General features: G+C 41.1%; 3 protein-coding genes across 3 annotated transcripts in view; 1 reads left to right on the forward strand and 2 right to left on the reverse strand.

Annotated features, from left to right (window-relative positions):
• BCO1 (beta-carotene oxygenase 1) overlaps positions 1-15,989 on the forward strand; it is a 157,687-nt gene that overhangs the window by 4,122 nt on the left and 137,576 nt on the right. Inside the window, exons 2-3 of the mRNA XM_067719486.1 lie at positions 10,182-10,289; positions 15,091-15,151. The gene's annotated coding sequence lies outside the window, so the exon portion shown is untranslated. The remainder of the gene's footprint in view (positions 1-10,181; positions 10,290-15,090; positions 15,152-15,989) is intronic.
• Positions 369-11,320, reverse strand: GCSH (glycine cleavage system protein H). The gene is made up of 5 exons (XM_067719490.1): positions 11,027-11,320; positions 7,468-7,547; positions 6,254-6,317; positions 1,371-1,502; positions 369-500 (listed from the first exon to the last, which is right to left on the reverse strand). Exons 1-5 carry the CDS (start codon positions 11,172-11,174, stop codon positions 403-405), a joined length of 522 nt encoding a protein of 173 aa, XP_067575591.1. The 5' UTR covers positions 11,175-11,320; the 3' UTR covers positions 369-402.
• Positions 15,217-15,989, reverse strand: part of LOC137214538 (polycystin-1-like protein 2) — an 85,726-nt gene continuing 84,953 nt past the window's right edge. The window contains 1 exon segment of the mRNA XM_067718419.1: positions 15,217-15,378. Within this exon segment, the coding sequence (XP_067574520.1) occupies positions 15,217-15,378 (162 nt within the window).

Here is a 15,989-nt window from a genome sequence, read left to right on the forward strand (position 1 = left end):
CTAACAAACTTTTCTCCACTGTCATTTATTTCCAATGGCAAGTTCATTGAGTATTTTGACCCAAATCCAGGGATGGCTGTAAGCAAGTTACAATATTTTGTAGGTTAAGATAACAATGTTATCCTTGAATTACATAATTTTTATAACTAGTTTTACCACAGATAATTTCAGGAATTCTGAGTATTATAACTGGAGACTAGCCTAAAAATCACAGGCTGTTGTGAAAAAGATGCATAGTGTTTATGAAATCATTAGGAAGTTAAGGGGTATTTTCTTCAGGCAACATTGTTAAAAGTAGTTTCTTTTGCTAAAAGTTGCTTTTTAAAAATCTATCCACCACTAATTTAAGACAACTATACTAGATTAAGTTGTTTCAAACTAGTTTATTTAGGGGTTCCATTTTCACTCCTCAATAGATTTTATGTATTTCTCATATGCTTCTTCACTCATTAGTTCATCTAGTTCTGAAGGGTTACTGAGTGTCATCTTGATCAGCCAACCTGCAACCAAAAAAAAGTATCTTATATTCTAAATCACCTTTTTAAAGAGAAAGTCAGATTCATTCAAAATGTAAATTCTGAGTGCCTCAAAATTAACCTAGTATTCTTTACATAAATCACTCATTATTTGTTCAAAGAGCTTTAAATTTTAGCTGTAAGAATTAAATTAATATTCCTTACATATCATAACTGAAAAGAACCAGAAGAAATTCTACCATAATGGATTAAGAACTTCTAGGCTGTAATAAGCATCAACAACTTTACATACGGATCCAAATACACAAGGCCAGGTATATCTTTAACAAAAGGAACACCAACACTGTAACAACTTAGATTAATGGCATTAGAAAGCTTTACTATAGAGAAGAAGTAGGTGATAGGAAACAGAGAACTACAACCTAATGCTAATTTTGCATCTTGTTGGCTGTGTGACCTTAGCAGAGAAATCCTTTGGGGCCTCAATTCATCTACAAAATGGAAAAAACTGCTGCTAGCTTACCTTACTACATTATTATGAAGATGTGAGAAAACTGAAAATTAATGTAATAAATGTTATTCTATTACCACCTACATCACACAATGTGATTAGATGCTTTATGACTGAACAGGTAAATACTCTGAAGTGTTTACAATGAGTCTACAACTATGATACTAAGAACCCTATAAAATAAGGCAATGCTTTTATTGACAGATTTTAAACATAACCTTATATATTCAGCTAAACTGTTTTCCCTTTTTAAAGCAGAATATCTCTATTTAGTACCAAGAAGGGCAAAAAGAAGTCACCATCAGCTAAAGATTGCTTTAAATTCCAGATTAAATGTTAACTGCAGCAAACAATCCTTAAAAAAATTTCTAGCAACAACTTACCATCTTCATAACAAGATTTGTTGACAAGTCCTGGATTTTCTGCTAGAGCTTCATTAATTTCAGTTACTTCTCCTGATAGAGGAGAATAGAGTTCACTAGCAGCTTTCACACTTTCCAAAGCACCAAATTCCTCTAAATTGAGAAAATTAAAGAAAGTATTAAATGTCAAGTTAGTGACCTCAAAATACAAAATATGGAGACGTGATCACCTCTAATACAGTAATGACAGAAAGTCCTAAATATCTTTAATTAAAATAAAACCATAGGTTTTGTCATGCAAGATCTTCATTTATACAGTCTGTAGCCTGACAACATGGCCCCATCCAAAGAGCACAGTGTAACTAGAACACAAGTAGAAAACCACAGTCTGATTTGCTAAAGGCGTCAGAGGATGGAATGTGGGCCCCCAAGGTGGCTGGAAATTGAGGGTTGAAATTCTAGAAAGAAGGGAGCCATAGTTTAGAGAAAAAGTAGTCAGTATAAAGATCTCAAAATGATCCACAGACCCACATGTTGGAATTAGCAGAGAACCTTAAAATAGCTACTGTAAGTATGTTCAAAGACCAAAAAACAAAAACAAAAAAACTAGTGAGTGAATATATGGGGAAATAACTTGCAAAGAAATTATAATTTTTTAAATGGACATTCTAGAACTGGAAAGCATAATATCTAAAACGTTCACTAGATGGCATTAACAGTAGACTGGATACTGTGCAGAAGGGTCAGTGAACACGAAGATCATCTGAAACTAACCAATCTGAAGAAGAGTTTGAAAAGAAAAAAAAGAGACTGAAAAATTAACAGAGCCCTGGGATTTCCCTGGTGGTGCAGTGGTTAAGAATCTGCCTGCCAGTGCAGGGGACATGGGTTTGAGCCCTGGTCTGGGAAGATCCCACATGCCACGGAGCAACTAAGCCCAAGGGCCACAACTACCGAGCCTGCACTCTAGAGCCCGCGAGCCACAACTACTGAAGCCCGTGCACTTAGAGCCCGTGCTCTGCAACAACAGAAGCCACCGCAATGAGAAGCCTGCGCACTGCAATGAAGACTCGCCCCCGGTCGCCACAACTAGAGAAAGCTTGCATGCAGCAACGAAGACCCAACCAGCCAAAAATAAAAATAAATAAATAAATTAAAAAAAAAAAAAAAAAGCCCTGCTCACCTACAGGACAAAATCAAGTGATCTGAACTGAATGTGATGAATACAATACACCAAAGTTTGTGGGGGCAGAGCTAAAAAAGTGCTTAGAAGGAAATAAAATCTTTAGGCGTTATTTAAAAAGAACATCTTAAAATCAATGACCTGGCTTCTAAAGACACTAGAAAATGAACAAAAGCAGTCAGTTTATGGAAAGGAGGCAACATTAGAAAGAAGGGATGACACTGGTGATTTTTTTTAAATGACTTTTAGCCTTGAAGAAAGGACACTGATCTGTGCCAGGTGGAGCAGCCAAAATTCTGAAAGAAAATCTCAGTCTTACTGGTTTAAAGGACTAAGAGACAAGAGTTTGGGGCCACCATAGCTACTGGAAAGTGAGCTGGGAAATCTCATTAAGGATAGAGATAAAAAGGAGAGCCCCAAATTCTGTCTATAAATTCTGTCCAGGTCTCTGAATGATCCCTGAATCATATGTGCACGGGGCAGACTCCAAGTGTCCTAGATAAGGCTAGAAGAATCAGACTAAGATTTTAGCTGCCACTCACCACAAGGGAGACAGCATTTTACAGTATGGATAAAAAAAAGTCCAGTAAAAAAACCTGAAAACCAACAAAACCACAAGTTTCCAGAAGCTAGAAAAAGGAAATTAAATCTAAGTAAGTTGGAGGAAGAAAATAAAGATATGAAAGAACAAATGAAATGGAAAATAAGAGAAAATTTAACATAGTAGAAATTTGGTTCTTTCAAAAGATTGATAAATTTGATAGAGCCAGCAGACTGACTGAGAAGAGAAAATTACCACCAATATGAAGGAATGAAAAAGGAGTCCTTACTACAGATCGTATGGGTATAATAGGATAATAAATGAAAAATATGAGCATCTGTATGCTGAATATAACAACATGAAATGGAAAAATTTCTCAAAACCAATGTAAGATAATATAGAAAATCTGAATATATATTAAAGAAATTTGTATCAAAAACCTTCCTACAAAGAAATCTGGCTCATATTCCACCAGTTAAATCTATCAAACAATTAAAGAAGAAACAACACTAATCTTGCACTTTCTTTCAGAAAAAGAAAAGAGGTAGGAATATTTCTAAACTTATTCTATGAGGTCAATATAACAGATTCCAGAATTTGACAAAGCCATTATAAGAAATGACCAATATCTCTCATGAACATAATGTACAAATTAGCAAATCAAATCCAGCAGTATGTTTTTAGAGATAATTTTTAACTTTTGTATCATGACTACCAGGAATGCAAGGTTGGTTAAACATTCAAAAATGAATCACCATTCATCACATTAACAAGAAAAACCCTTTGATCATGTCAATAGATGGAGAAAATGAATTTGACAAAAATTCAACACCCACAAATGATAATTCTCAGCAAACTAGATATAGAAAGGAACTGCATCATCTGATAATGGGCATCTATGAAAAACTCCACAGCTAAATAGCATACCTAATGATGAAATACTATATCTCTGCGAACCTTGGTATGGGCCAGAGTTGCTCACTTTCTCAGTTCACAATGCCCTTAAGTGTCTCAGTAAGGTTTTGTGGTAATCTCTAGACCAAAACAAATACCTAACACTTCAATTTATTAAGAGGTCAGGTCCAAACTACTTAGTAAGTTTTTATATCCTAACAATTGAGTAGCGGTTTGAAAAAATTAACACATATAAATTGAACAAAAAAGAATTTTCATTTTTAATTACAATTTACAGATATAAATTATGTGTCTGTTGCATACTGTATTAAGTTCTCCCTCAGGGAATCAGGTCACATCAATCACTGCCGTACCTGATGTTCCATGCCAATTGTGCAGTACTTGCTTCAAAGTCACATTACCCAAAGTAATGTAGTAAGATCCAACACTGAAATTGTTACCTCCATTGTTTATTAGTCTGTGCTGTGTCCAACAGATGTTAAAAATTAAAAATACCCCACAGCACCTCATGGCACTGGGGTATATAGTCTGGGAACTATGAAGATAGACAAAAGACTTCTTAGAGAAGACAATGTTCCATACATATATATGACAAAATATTCATAAAATACATTTCTGAAAAAGGATTTGTATCTAGAATTTAAAATGATGCCTAAAAATCAATGGTAAAAAGATAACCCAAGTAAAAGACTAGAGACTTCACAAAAAAAGATGTGAGTGGCAAAAAGCACATGGCAAGGTGAACAATAATCTGTCCTAGGGAAATGCAAGTTAAAACCACAAAGAAATATGCAGCACCTGGAACTCTCTCATACTGCTGGTCAGAGTGTAAAATGGTATAACCTCTTTGGCAAACACGATGGGACTTCGCAGCATAAAAAAGCAAAATACTGATCACTCACTATGAATGAATCTCGAAATTATGACATTAGACAAATGAAGCCATACATAATACATATTGTCTGATTCCTTTTAAATGAAGTTAAAGAACAGGCAAAACTAATCTATGGTGACAGAAATCAGAGAAGTGGTTGTATATTGAGAAGCGTTTTGATTGGCAAGGTTTACACAGTGTATAAACACAGTTGTCAAAACTCTTTGGCTTATACAATTAAGATCCATGCATTTTCACTGTATGTAAATTTTGTATCACTTTAAAAAACACCTTTAGCAGAAAGTTTAAAGAAAGCATTCATTAGTTCAAGGGTATTACTCAACATATTTAGTTTAATAGAATTTTTTCTATAATAGAAGCACAAAAAGTAGGTTCATGCTTCTCACTTGCTATAAAGAGATGTTCAGAAATTTCTGATCTGCTTGAGAACAGCAAAGTGCATACACAGTAAATAAAACATGATTAAAGAAAACAGATACTTAAATTCTGTAGGGCTACCTGACATATGTCAAGGAACCCATGAATAATAATACACGTGGTTCCACTGGCTGACATTTATCAAGCACTAATCTTATGCTGGTTATTATGCTAGTTTCATTTAATCCTTACAACTACTCTATGAGGTAAGTATTATTATCCCAACTTACAGATGAGACCTACATTAAGTAATCTCTCCCAAATCACACAGCTATGTTGAGAGGCCAGGATTTAAAACCAGATTCTGACTCAGAAGCCCATGTTCTATCCTGATATTCTTTACTGCCTCCAAAGAAAGACTTTATTTTTTAAACTTCAGAGACTTCAGCTATATTATACTATATCAACATGTGGCGGGGAGGGTGCTAAGAGCCATTTCCCTCTACTTCCTGCCTTCCATTGTAAAGTCTGAAAATGCTCATTTTTCTCCTCACCATCATTCCTTACAGTTAGGCATGGCAATACGACCCAGACTTGGCTAAATTGATAAAAGAAAAGGTGATCTGAGAGATTTCTGGTTGAGATATTTGTTCCCAATAAAGAGACAAAGAGAGCCTGTCCTTCTCTTCCTACTTTTGGATACTGTCATTGAGAACATGATGCTTGAAGGTTCTGCTGCCATTCTGTGACCTCTGACATGCTGAGGCAGAAAAAGTACCAGAGAGGTTGTGTCCTTGATAATCTTCACTGAGCCACTGAGTCAATCCTGTATCCACCTATTTCCAAGATTGCTTATATGAGATATAATAAACCCCTGATCTACTCTTACATAAGTTTTCTGTTACTTGAGGAAAAAGCATTCTAAATGATCCTGGGTACAAACAAGTTATTATGCAAGATAAAGAAAATTCATGGCATGAATCATGACATACCAAGATGAGAAAAACACTCACCTTGTTTGTTCAATTTTGTCCCAACTTCAGGCAGACTACAGTAAACAACATCTCCCAAAGCTTCCTTTAAAAGACAAAAACAAAGCACCAAACCTCTAAGAAATCAAATTAAACCTAGTAAATAGGAACAAGCCAAACACTGAATCCCTTTAATTCACACAGTACATACTTTACACTTGAGGGGCCAAATTCTTTGGTTTTTCTTATAACCCTTTAAAAATGCAAAATTATTCTTACCTCAGGATCTGCAAGAAAACAGGCCACTAGCTGGATTTCCCAGAGGTGGCAGTGACCCCGTCACAAACCATATGCCCCCTAAAAGATTACTGGCTCCTCTAAGAACACACTTTGTGCTTTTCCACCTCTGCAACTTTACTGAGGCCATTTCCCCTACTGCATCTGCTGACTAATAAGTAGTGATCTCTCCATCAGGTGACAATGCCTTGTACTACTCAAGGCATCCGTCACATAATGTTTTGTATGTCATTTTCCATGTAGTTGATTCCCCCTCATAAACTCCAGGAGAGGAGGACAATACTTATGCAGTATTTCACAAAGCATGCTGTATTGGGCCTCAGTAGGTACAGATATGCCAATGAAGATACAGTTGTCATGGATTCTCAGTACCTGAGATGGCAGCATTTCTGAAGAATACTGTATACTCCCATCAGTTAATACCCCCGGCCCCTTCTCCACACCCCACCCAGAGATCGTGGAAGATCAGTGACACGTGCTGCTATTTGGCTTCTCAAGTTCTTTTACACAATATCTCAATATGGGATCAGTGGCAATAAGGGAATTAGTAGAGACAAACTCTAAATAAAAGGTTTATCTTTGTGTAATCTGTGCCAATCTAGGTGTTCCCTCTTCAAGTCCCCAGATCATGTGTATATCATTGCTATCCACAAAACACTGTCAACACTCCAGCCCTTTTGCTTGCTCTGCTTTTTTCCTTAACTGCCCCAATATGAAACAAACATTTCTCTCTTGAATTTAATTTTTAATTTTAAGTGTTAACCTTTCAATATCTCTAAAAACACTATACGCTGCCCTAACTAAACTATGTTTTACTTTTTCCATCTATGACTGATGTTCTTCTAAGGGCCTTTAAGGGGCCCAAAATAATACTAAGGGGCAGAATAAACAATTTTTAAAAGGTAAAGCAATCCAATTTAGGCAAGAGCAGACTGAAATATTGCAAGACAATCCAATACCTGTGCAAAATTGCTGATTCCCACTGTTCCAACACCGTTTTCTGTTGTTACCCATTCATGTTTGTCTGTGAATTTACGACCTAAATAGAAGACCAATATTTCAGAAAAGCAGTGGCATCACTTCTTAAAAAGCATTTTTTTACATATCAGTGCTGTCAAAGGGCAAGACCTTCCCAGTATTTGTGTTTGACTTATTGGCATTGCCATTCAACAGTATACTGCCCAGGACAAAACAGATCATGTGAGAAGACACATCTCAACATTGGTATCATTTAGGCAAAGATGGCTTGATGTGAACACCTTTGCATCTTTTGGAGATATGATTATTTGCCCTTCACATTACTCAGTCTATATCACACACACACACACAAATTTTGGAGCACATTTCAAATATATATTTATCTATTACTGGCCTGTCATACAAAGCAAGTCTGTCCCTCTGAAGAAAGAGTGATGAGCTTTTGGGAGGAGCATAAAGACTGCTCATAAATGATTTAACCTAAAAAATTATGTGCCTCTTTAGGTAGAGCTGTGTGGCATCTTAACAGGAATAAAATTGACCTGGAACAATTATAGCTTGTCTAAGTTCTTGATTCCACCTTAAATGAATTCAAGTCTCCCCTTGAGGAAAGTGACTACCATCATTTAAAGAAGCAAACTATACGATCAGAACTCAATAGTCACCTCAGAGCTAAGACATTAAATGGTAGAAAGGCAGCCTCTGCTCGACATTCATTGGACAGGTTAGGCCTTGGCTTTATGAGCTGCTTCTCTTCAAATACACTGATGGCCAAAATACTCAAGGATTCTTGGAAGAAAGACCTACCAAAGTTCGAGTGATGTGAAAAAAATTCCTTACGATTTAATGTCAAAAGTACTTGCTTAAAATAATATTTTTTTTAAAAAACTTACCTTCCTAAATATATATCACATTCTGAAGTGAAGCAGTATTTTTCCAAAAATACTGCATCGGAAGTTAATAAGAAAATGGCTCGTTAATTTCAATACTGTTTTACAATAAGCATTGCTGGTTCACTCTTACCCCTTACCCAAAAGATAACTGTACTTAAAACAACATTAAACTGCCTTGATTACACAGCTCTGATACACAGCAGAGTGTAAATAAAGAGTATTTCTTTTCCTCCCAGTCATTAAAAAACTTTAATACCATACTCCTCAGTGTAAGAGGTTGCAAAATCTGCCACAAAGTAACTTGCTTTGCTTCACTCCACTTCAAATACTAAATGCTTCAGGTCAACGTGTGTTTCCCTAAGAAAGTGTGTTTGTACTTAGTGTTCTGACTGCAACCCATTCTCCCCACCGCCTTTTCTTGACTTTCAGATCTCAATTTAGCAGCTCTGCCTGCCAGATGCCTTATGCAGCCCACCAAGCCTGGGTTCCTGGGCCGTCCAACCTGCTCCCACAGCACTCTGCACCACTCTCCCACACCGTTCCCCCCACACACTCATAGCACTTAACAGGCTACAGTTTCCCTCAGGCAGTAGACCAAGTACAAAGCAAGCAAGAGCAGGCTTTATCTCATCTGTATTCCAGTTCAAAACACAGTGCTTGGCATATAGAAAGCACTCAAAAGCTGGAGTGAAGTATTTTTTTTTTTTTAAGTTTAAGAGGATGCTCAGCAAAACATCTAATATATAGTTATTTGGCTACAGGACTCAATTCTCCCTAACATTCTGTCACAACTCTAAAACTGGCAGTTTAAATCTAATATACCTTTTAAAAGTAAGGACTGGACAACCATAAACATATGACTTCTCTGAAATTACTGTCCTGACTTTGGTCTTGCCATCTTACCTAATTGTAAAGATAATTTTAGGAGTAAGAGTGTTCTCACATTCAATTTAGCAACTGAGCAACCTCAAGTTTAGAGGAAAAGGTGGCAACATTGCTAAGCTAAATGCACCTAGGTCCACTTGACTTCAAAGGCCATGCAGTCTTTGTACTAGGCCATGCAATTTAGGCAAAAGATGATGATTCGTACAATTCTCCTTTAACCCTTGGCCCGACAGGAAAGAAGGGAACAGGAGATTAGGTAAATAATTACTTTTCCTCTGAGTCTTGAAAAACATGGGTTTTGGCCCCCCCAAAATTAGGTGTGTTGAGTAATTTATGAGAAGTTTGCATTCTCCTCCCTTCAGTCACTGAGTCAAATAAAATACATTAACATTTGATCAACTTTCCGCTATTTATTTGATTCTATACACTAATATTTAATAAGAAGTAACATTTATCAAGTACTTACTATGCGTCAAACTATATGTACAGCAGTTAAATTATTTCATTTCATCCAACAAATCTGTAAGGTATGGATTATCATTTCCATTTTTCTGATTAGGGAAACAGACTCAGAGAAGTTAAGTGACTACCCAAGATGTCACAGCTCATAAGAGGTGGAGTGAAATTTTGGAACTCGGTCTCTTTAGTATTAAAAACCTAGGTGTTCAACCAGATCATGGGTATTGATATCTTGGGCAATATTTAACTAGATAACAGGAAAATGCAAAAAGCTAGTGATAGTGTAACAATGAATAACCAAAATACATAGGTTTGAAATTCAGTTCTTATCTGAGAAAGGCTCTTCCCTTGAAATGCGGCACTAACAGAGCTGAGAGATTTTAATTGGGTGGGTGGGGTGGGGAGGAGGTAAGCTTCATTATGTTTGACTTTGGACTTAAACCTATCAACTTTGCTAGTCCCAAACAGGTTTCTAAAACAACGAACTTAATGAGAGAACAGCCACCAGAGACCTACGCTCTGTCAGCAAGAAGCCTGAGTTCTCGGAGGTGCAGTTAATGTCTCAGGTATCGGTGCATGAAGTAAAACGTTTTTTCCTCTGCGGTAACGCGTGCTAAAGTAGGACAGATGGCCAAGACATTTACGGGCATGTCTCCCTGTTCCTTCAAGTCCATGTAACTAAGGCCTCGTTTCAGCCCAACACACATTCACGACTCGATACAGACTTCAGTAGAACGTCTTCTGTGGAGTCCAGTGGAGTTTATCTCACTGCTTTAGAAAATAGCTCTCTCCAAAGTTGTGCCAGCTTTAGCTGGTAAAAATCTAGACCCAGTGCTTTAAATTTCAATAAATGCTCTTGCTTTACTTTTACTTCAGAATTCAGTGACGATCCGTGTAGCAAAGTAAAGCCTATTATTTGTCTTCACTCTTAGGGTCCACGATGCTCACAAATGCTAGAAATCTAAGGTCAGGAAGGAGCTCGGCGACGCTCGCCCGGGTCTCCAGCAGCGAGCGGCCGACGCTCCTGCCGGAAGCAGCCGGGACACGGCGACCGCGCGTGTTCTCCAGGCCTCCCCGCCCTCCTCCCCCCTCCTCCCAACCCGCAAGACAAAGACTGCGGGGTCGTTTAAGTCACTCAGGGAGTAGCGGCCTCGCGACACGGGATCCCAACAACAATAAGCGTGTGCAGGGGTCGCCTCCCTTGACCGGGGCGACCAGCGGCGGGGACCCGAGGTAAGGATCGAGGCCCCAGTACCTTACCCCGAGTCAGCTTGGCTCGCCCCACGTGCCCGCCCGCACTTACCCGACAGCAGAACGGGACCGGTGCGCAGCGCCCGGACGGCGCCCGCCCGCAGTCCCCAGGGCCGCGGCGGGCAGGGCGCGTTGGGCGCAGAGATGGCGCGCAGGCTGCAGACCGCGGCCCGCACGCTCCGCGCCACTCGCAGCGCCATGTTCGCAGGGGTGCAGAGGGTCTCCGCACAGCATCTAGAGCACCCCCGGCTGGAGGGGGCGGGGCGGGGAGGGGGCGGCCCCGGGGCCGGAGCGAGCCGGAGCGAGCTGGCTGGACCGGCGCGCAAGGGCGGGGCCCCGGGAGGGGCGGGGCCTGATGGGGTGGCAGGCGGGAGGGGCGTGACACTCGGAACGCCCTGTGGCCCGGAAGGGGCTGCGGCGAGGGGCGGGGACTAGTACGGGGGCGGGCCGGGCCGGGCCGGCCGTCAGGGGCGGGGCCTCCCGGGAGGCGTGGAGCCACGCCTTCCGGCATTGCTTCTGGGCGAGTGAAAGCGCTGGGTCAGGCCTTCTTGCCTCCGCGACCCAGCGGGCGGTGAAATGGGCTCCAATCAGGGGTGGTACTGCTGGGCCAGCGCATTCCAGTGCCCTTGGGCCCTGGGGAAGGCAGGGTGCTCCCAGTTCTGTTAAAAGATTAGTTCCCACCCTTCTGCGAGGATCAGGGTCACCCAGAGCAGGATTCATAGTAGGTCCAAACAATCATGCCAGCCAAAGATGGTTATTGGGCATTGGCCAAAGGCTCGGTGACACAAATGCAGTTTCTCTTTGACTTTTTGAAATATTGAAAACAGTCCAGGAACCCACTTTATTACTTTACAGATCCCAAAAGGCCCACGGTCCCCAAAGAGGGGACAGACAGAATCATGAAACTTAGAGGGGCAAGGACTTGTTGAAGGGGGAGGAGTGGCTTCTTGGTGGGGTCTGGACTGCAGGAGCAATCAAAAGGCAGAGAGTTGAGACCCAGCATGATCAGTTCCTTACTTAAGCAGGAGACATGTCCCACCCAATCCAAGGAGACAAAATAATTAGGTTTGAGGAAAGATCTCACCTTTAACATGGATTTTATGGAGTGGGCATGAATCAGCAAAGAAACGGGGGAGTGAAAAACACTTCAATCTCTACACTTTCAGTATTACAGGATGAGTACCTTGAAGCGTGTGTGTGTGTGTGTGTGTGTGTGTGTGTGTGTGTGTGTGTTTGCGTTTGGGTGACCCAAATGTTGCAGTGAGATTCTGCCTCATTTATAAAATTGGGGATGTGGGCACATGTGTGTGGTGGCTTGCAAGGGCTGCTGTGCTCTGTTTTCCTCTGAGTAAATCATAGACATTAATTGAGCCCTTGTTATGTGCTGGGGCTGTGCAGATATTATCTTTGTAATCTTCTCCAAACCCCTTCTGGTAGGTATTATACTCATTTTGTAGATGAAGAGCTGGAGACTCAGAAAGTTTAACTAACTTTCCCAGGAGTGGAATGAGGAAGGCATTTTATGACTTAAGCAGTTACTAGGTGGCAGTAGCAGAACTTGCCCTCTAGTCTGATTCACAATCAACTGCTCTTAAGCTCTGTTCTACTTGCCGCTGTTTGGGATGCTGACTGGCTCACAGTGGTCTACTGTAAACTCCAGATCTTGTCTGGTTTCCATAATGTCAGTGTTCTGTTTTTATTGTTTCATTACAAGCCACTGCAGCATAATGCAAGCCATGCCCTAAAATATTTGTTCCTAGCTTCACTAACTCATTTGGTATGAAGAACAAGGTCACATATCAATGTGTGGGCTATGTCGTGGGCCCTTATGCCAAAGCAATAGGAAGTGTGTCTTTTTTTTTTTTTAATGTAACAAGCATTGTGGATTAAAAAAAAATTTTTTTTCGTCTGATTATCTTTGTAACATCCATGGCTTGGAATGTGAAAGGTCATCTCATTGCACAGTTGGTACAGGCACCTGAAAATGCAGGTGGTCATTTCTTTCAGGTGTCTCAGGGGGGCCTTCTCATCTCTTTGAGCAGATATATTTTTCTCTCTCACAACAAGAAATTTCCAATTTGATATTTATAGTCAACAGAGAAGTGGAGAGTGGATGGGAAAGATGGGAAAGAGAAATGAAGAATTTACAACTTCTCTAGATCTTAGAACTTTTCCTATTTAAACTAACGGACTTTATGTGTCTGGTTAGATTTCTGTACCAGACTTTCGGGAGACATGTGTGCACTTGGTATGAATTATTTGATGCTTATCTGCTTATATAGCTCATGTTCATACCTGACACAATAAAGAATGGATGATGGGCTTTGGGGTGGATAGAAGATAAATCCCCAAGGTCTTACGTGTATTGCCATGTTATGTGTCTCTCTGTTTATAAAGGATTCTGGCTTTTGATTGTCATGGTAGTTAGGTGGGATCCTGGTTCAGCCATCATAAAAGGATATTTAAGCTCTCATCCAGATAGAAGGCTGGCAGTAGTTCAGCTTCACGGTTAAACTAGCTGTTTAATGACCTCATCAAGTGTGCATGTTCCTCTCATCTTTCTGCTCTGCCATCTTCAGATTGTTCCCCATGGTCTCAAGGTAGCTGTCAGAGTTCCAGCAGTCTTAGACCAGACAATGTCCAGCACTAGAGCCTATCTCCTCTTTTTTTTTTTTTTTTTGCTGTACGCGGGCCTCTCACTGTTGTGGCCTCTCCCGTTGCAGAGCACAGGCTCCAGACGCGCAGCCTCAGCGGCCATGGCTCACGGGCCCAGCCACTCTGCAGCATGTGGGATCTTCCCGGACCGGGGCACGAACCCGTGTCCCCTGCATTGGCAGGCAGACTCAACCACTGTGCCACCAGGGAAGCCCTGTCAAGGGCTATTGCTAAGACAAATCAAGATTTACTTTGAGGTGGCCACAGGGTCACCTTACCATGAGTCATGTGGGGTAGGGGTAGGGGCTACCTGAACAAATTGGGATTCTGATAGCAAGGAGGGACACATGGAATGGATTTGGGGCAGGCTACCTAGAGTACCTGCTACAATGGGTGTGTTAGGAGGAGAGACAAGACAGGGTGAATTGGAGAGGATTCGTGAGGTGCTTCTCCTGCATAGGAGAGGGGAAATGTGCAGTTATCCACACAGTCACCTGAAAGGCTTTTATTATCTAGGACTGTGGTTCTCAGAATTTAAAGCATGTTTATCAAGTCTGACTGCACATTGGAATCATCAGGGGGGGCTTAAAAAATATTGATGCCTGGGACCCATAGATTCTGATCAATTGGGATGAAGTCTGGGGTTTCTAGCGTGTAGCCAGTATTGAGAACCACTGGTGTAGATCAACGATTCCCAAAGTATTGCCTAAGGAACACTAGCCCTGACTGAAGTGCTTCAATACCAGAAGCCATGGTCATAGGGGTTTGGGAATCATTACACACTTTATTGCTCACATTCATCTCATCCCAGAAGACTCATAGTGCACATTTAGCATATTAAAAGCTCTAACAATTCCCATGCTAAAGCACTTGTGTATCCAGTGTTTCCCACGTTTGATCTAGAAACATTTGGGGGAGGATGACACCTGTCATGAGTTGAATCGTGGCCCCTAAAGAGATAGGTTGAAGTCCCAGACCCCATACTGGGAAGAAGGCCATGTGGCAACAGAGGCAGAGGTCAGAATGATGCATCTACAAGCCAAGGAGCGCCAAGGATTGCTGGCATACGCTAGAAGCTAAAAGAGAGCCTTCCAAAGGAACACCTTGATTTTGGACTTCTCTCCTCCAGAACTGTGGAGCAATACATTTCTGTTGTTTTAAGCTAGCCGGTTTGTGGTACTTTGTTCTGGCAGCCCTAGCAAACTAATATGACACCCATTGGCATCTCCTGGACACAGTTGAGGAAACCCTGAACTAGAATCATTCAAAGGCAACTCCTGACTGACCAAGAAGATGAAATAATCAGTCTGTAGAGGGGATTTCCCACCCCCCCCCCGAACTCCAGACAATATTTGTTATATTTCTAGTTGAAAATATATTTGAACAAACAGTCTATGATAGTGGTGGCAACTGTATAGAGGTATGTATGTATTTTTCCTTTTTTTTTTTTTTGCTTGCCAGATTTGGTAACTCTTCTATGGACACCAAAAAATATTGACCAGGAGAGATTACAGAATCACTGGTAAGTGTAGGCCTAAGATGCTGACCCTCCCCTACTCTACAGATGATTGTGCCTGGACCAACAGCTTAAATTTGGGGCACAGCTGATACAGGTTGAGGGGCCCAGGCCTCTGACAGCAGCTCAGGCTGCTCACTGCTGCTTCCAGGCTCCTGTCTTTTACATTTAATGCCCAGGAAACTGAGTATCTTCATCAGTAGCAAATCGATGATCTCTCCTTCCTCCGACAGCTGCAGAGGGAGAAAGAACCATACAACTTAGGTAGGGCCATTCTCTTTGAGGGCTTTTCTTTCTAAGGGGAAACCATGGTTTTATCATCCAATTTGGTCCCTGCCAAAGTCACTTCACTGTTTAGTGTTGCTTTTGTGTTGGAATTGACCTCCTTCTGGGAATCCCAAGGGTGTTCACTCCTGCCTTTATCCCCACAGGGTTCCTTCTTTATCCCCAGGGGGTTCCTTCTTCCCCTCCATTGAGAATGACAAGATGCCCTCCACCACCCCCCCAACCCCCACAAAGGCTATTAGGAATTTGTGTACAAAGACGCTCATTGCTGCTGGGAATGTGAAATGGAAAACAGTTTGGTGGTTTCTCAAAATTTAAACCAAAGTAACCATATGAACATCCTGAAATAAATTTCTGGGCCCAAGATGGAGCTGCTCCTATGCAGGGTGCCATGTCAGCAAACTGAAACTTGGATAACTTTTGGGTCTCTGTAAAGGCTCCCCTTGACCAGAAAGGCAGTATATCCAGTCAGCTAATCCCCAAACACCAGGCAAATTCCAGGCTCTATACTTATTTCCTCTTCCTTCTCATCCCAAACAAGGTTGACTCTGTGGCCCTG

The sequence above is a fragment of the Pseudorca crassidens genome, chromosome 20, assembly GCF_039906515.1.
Source record: "Pseudorca crassidens isolate mPseCra1 chromosome 20, mPseCra1.hap1, whole genome shotgun sequence".
In the NCBI taxonomy this organism is placed as follows: Eukaryota; Metazoa; Chordata; class Mammalia; order Artiodactyla; family Delphinidae; genus Pseudorca; species Pseudorca crassidens.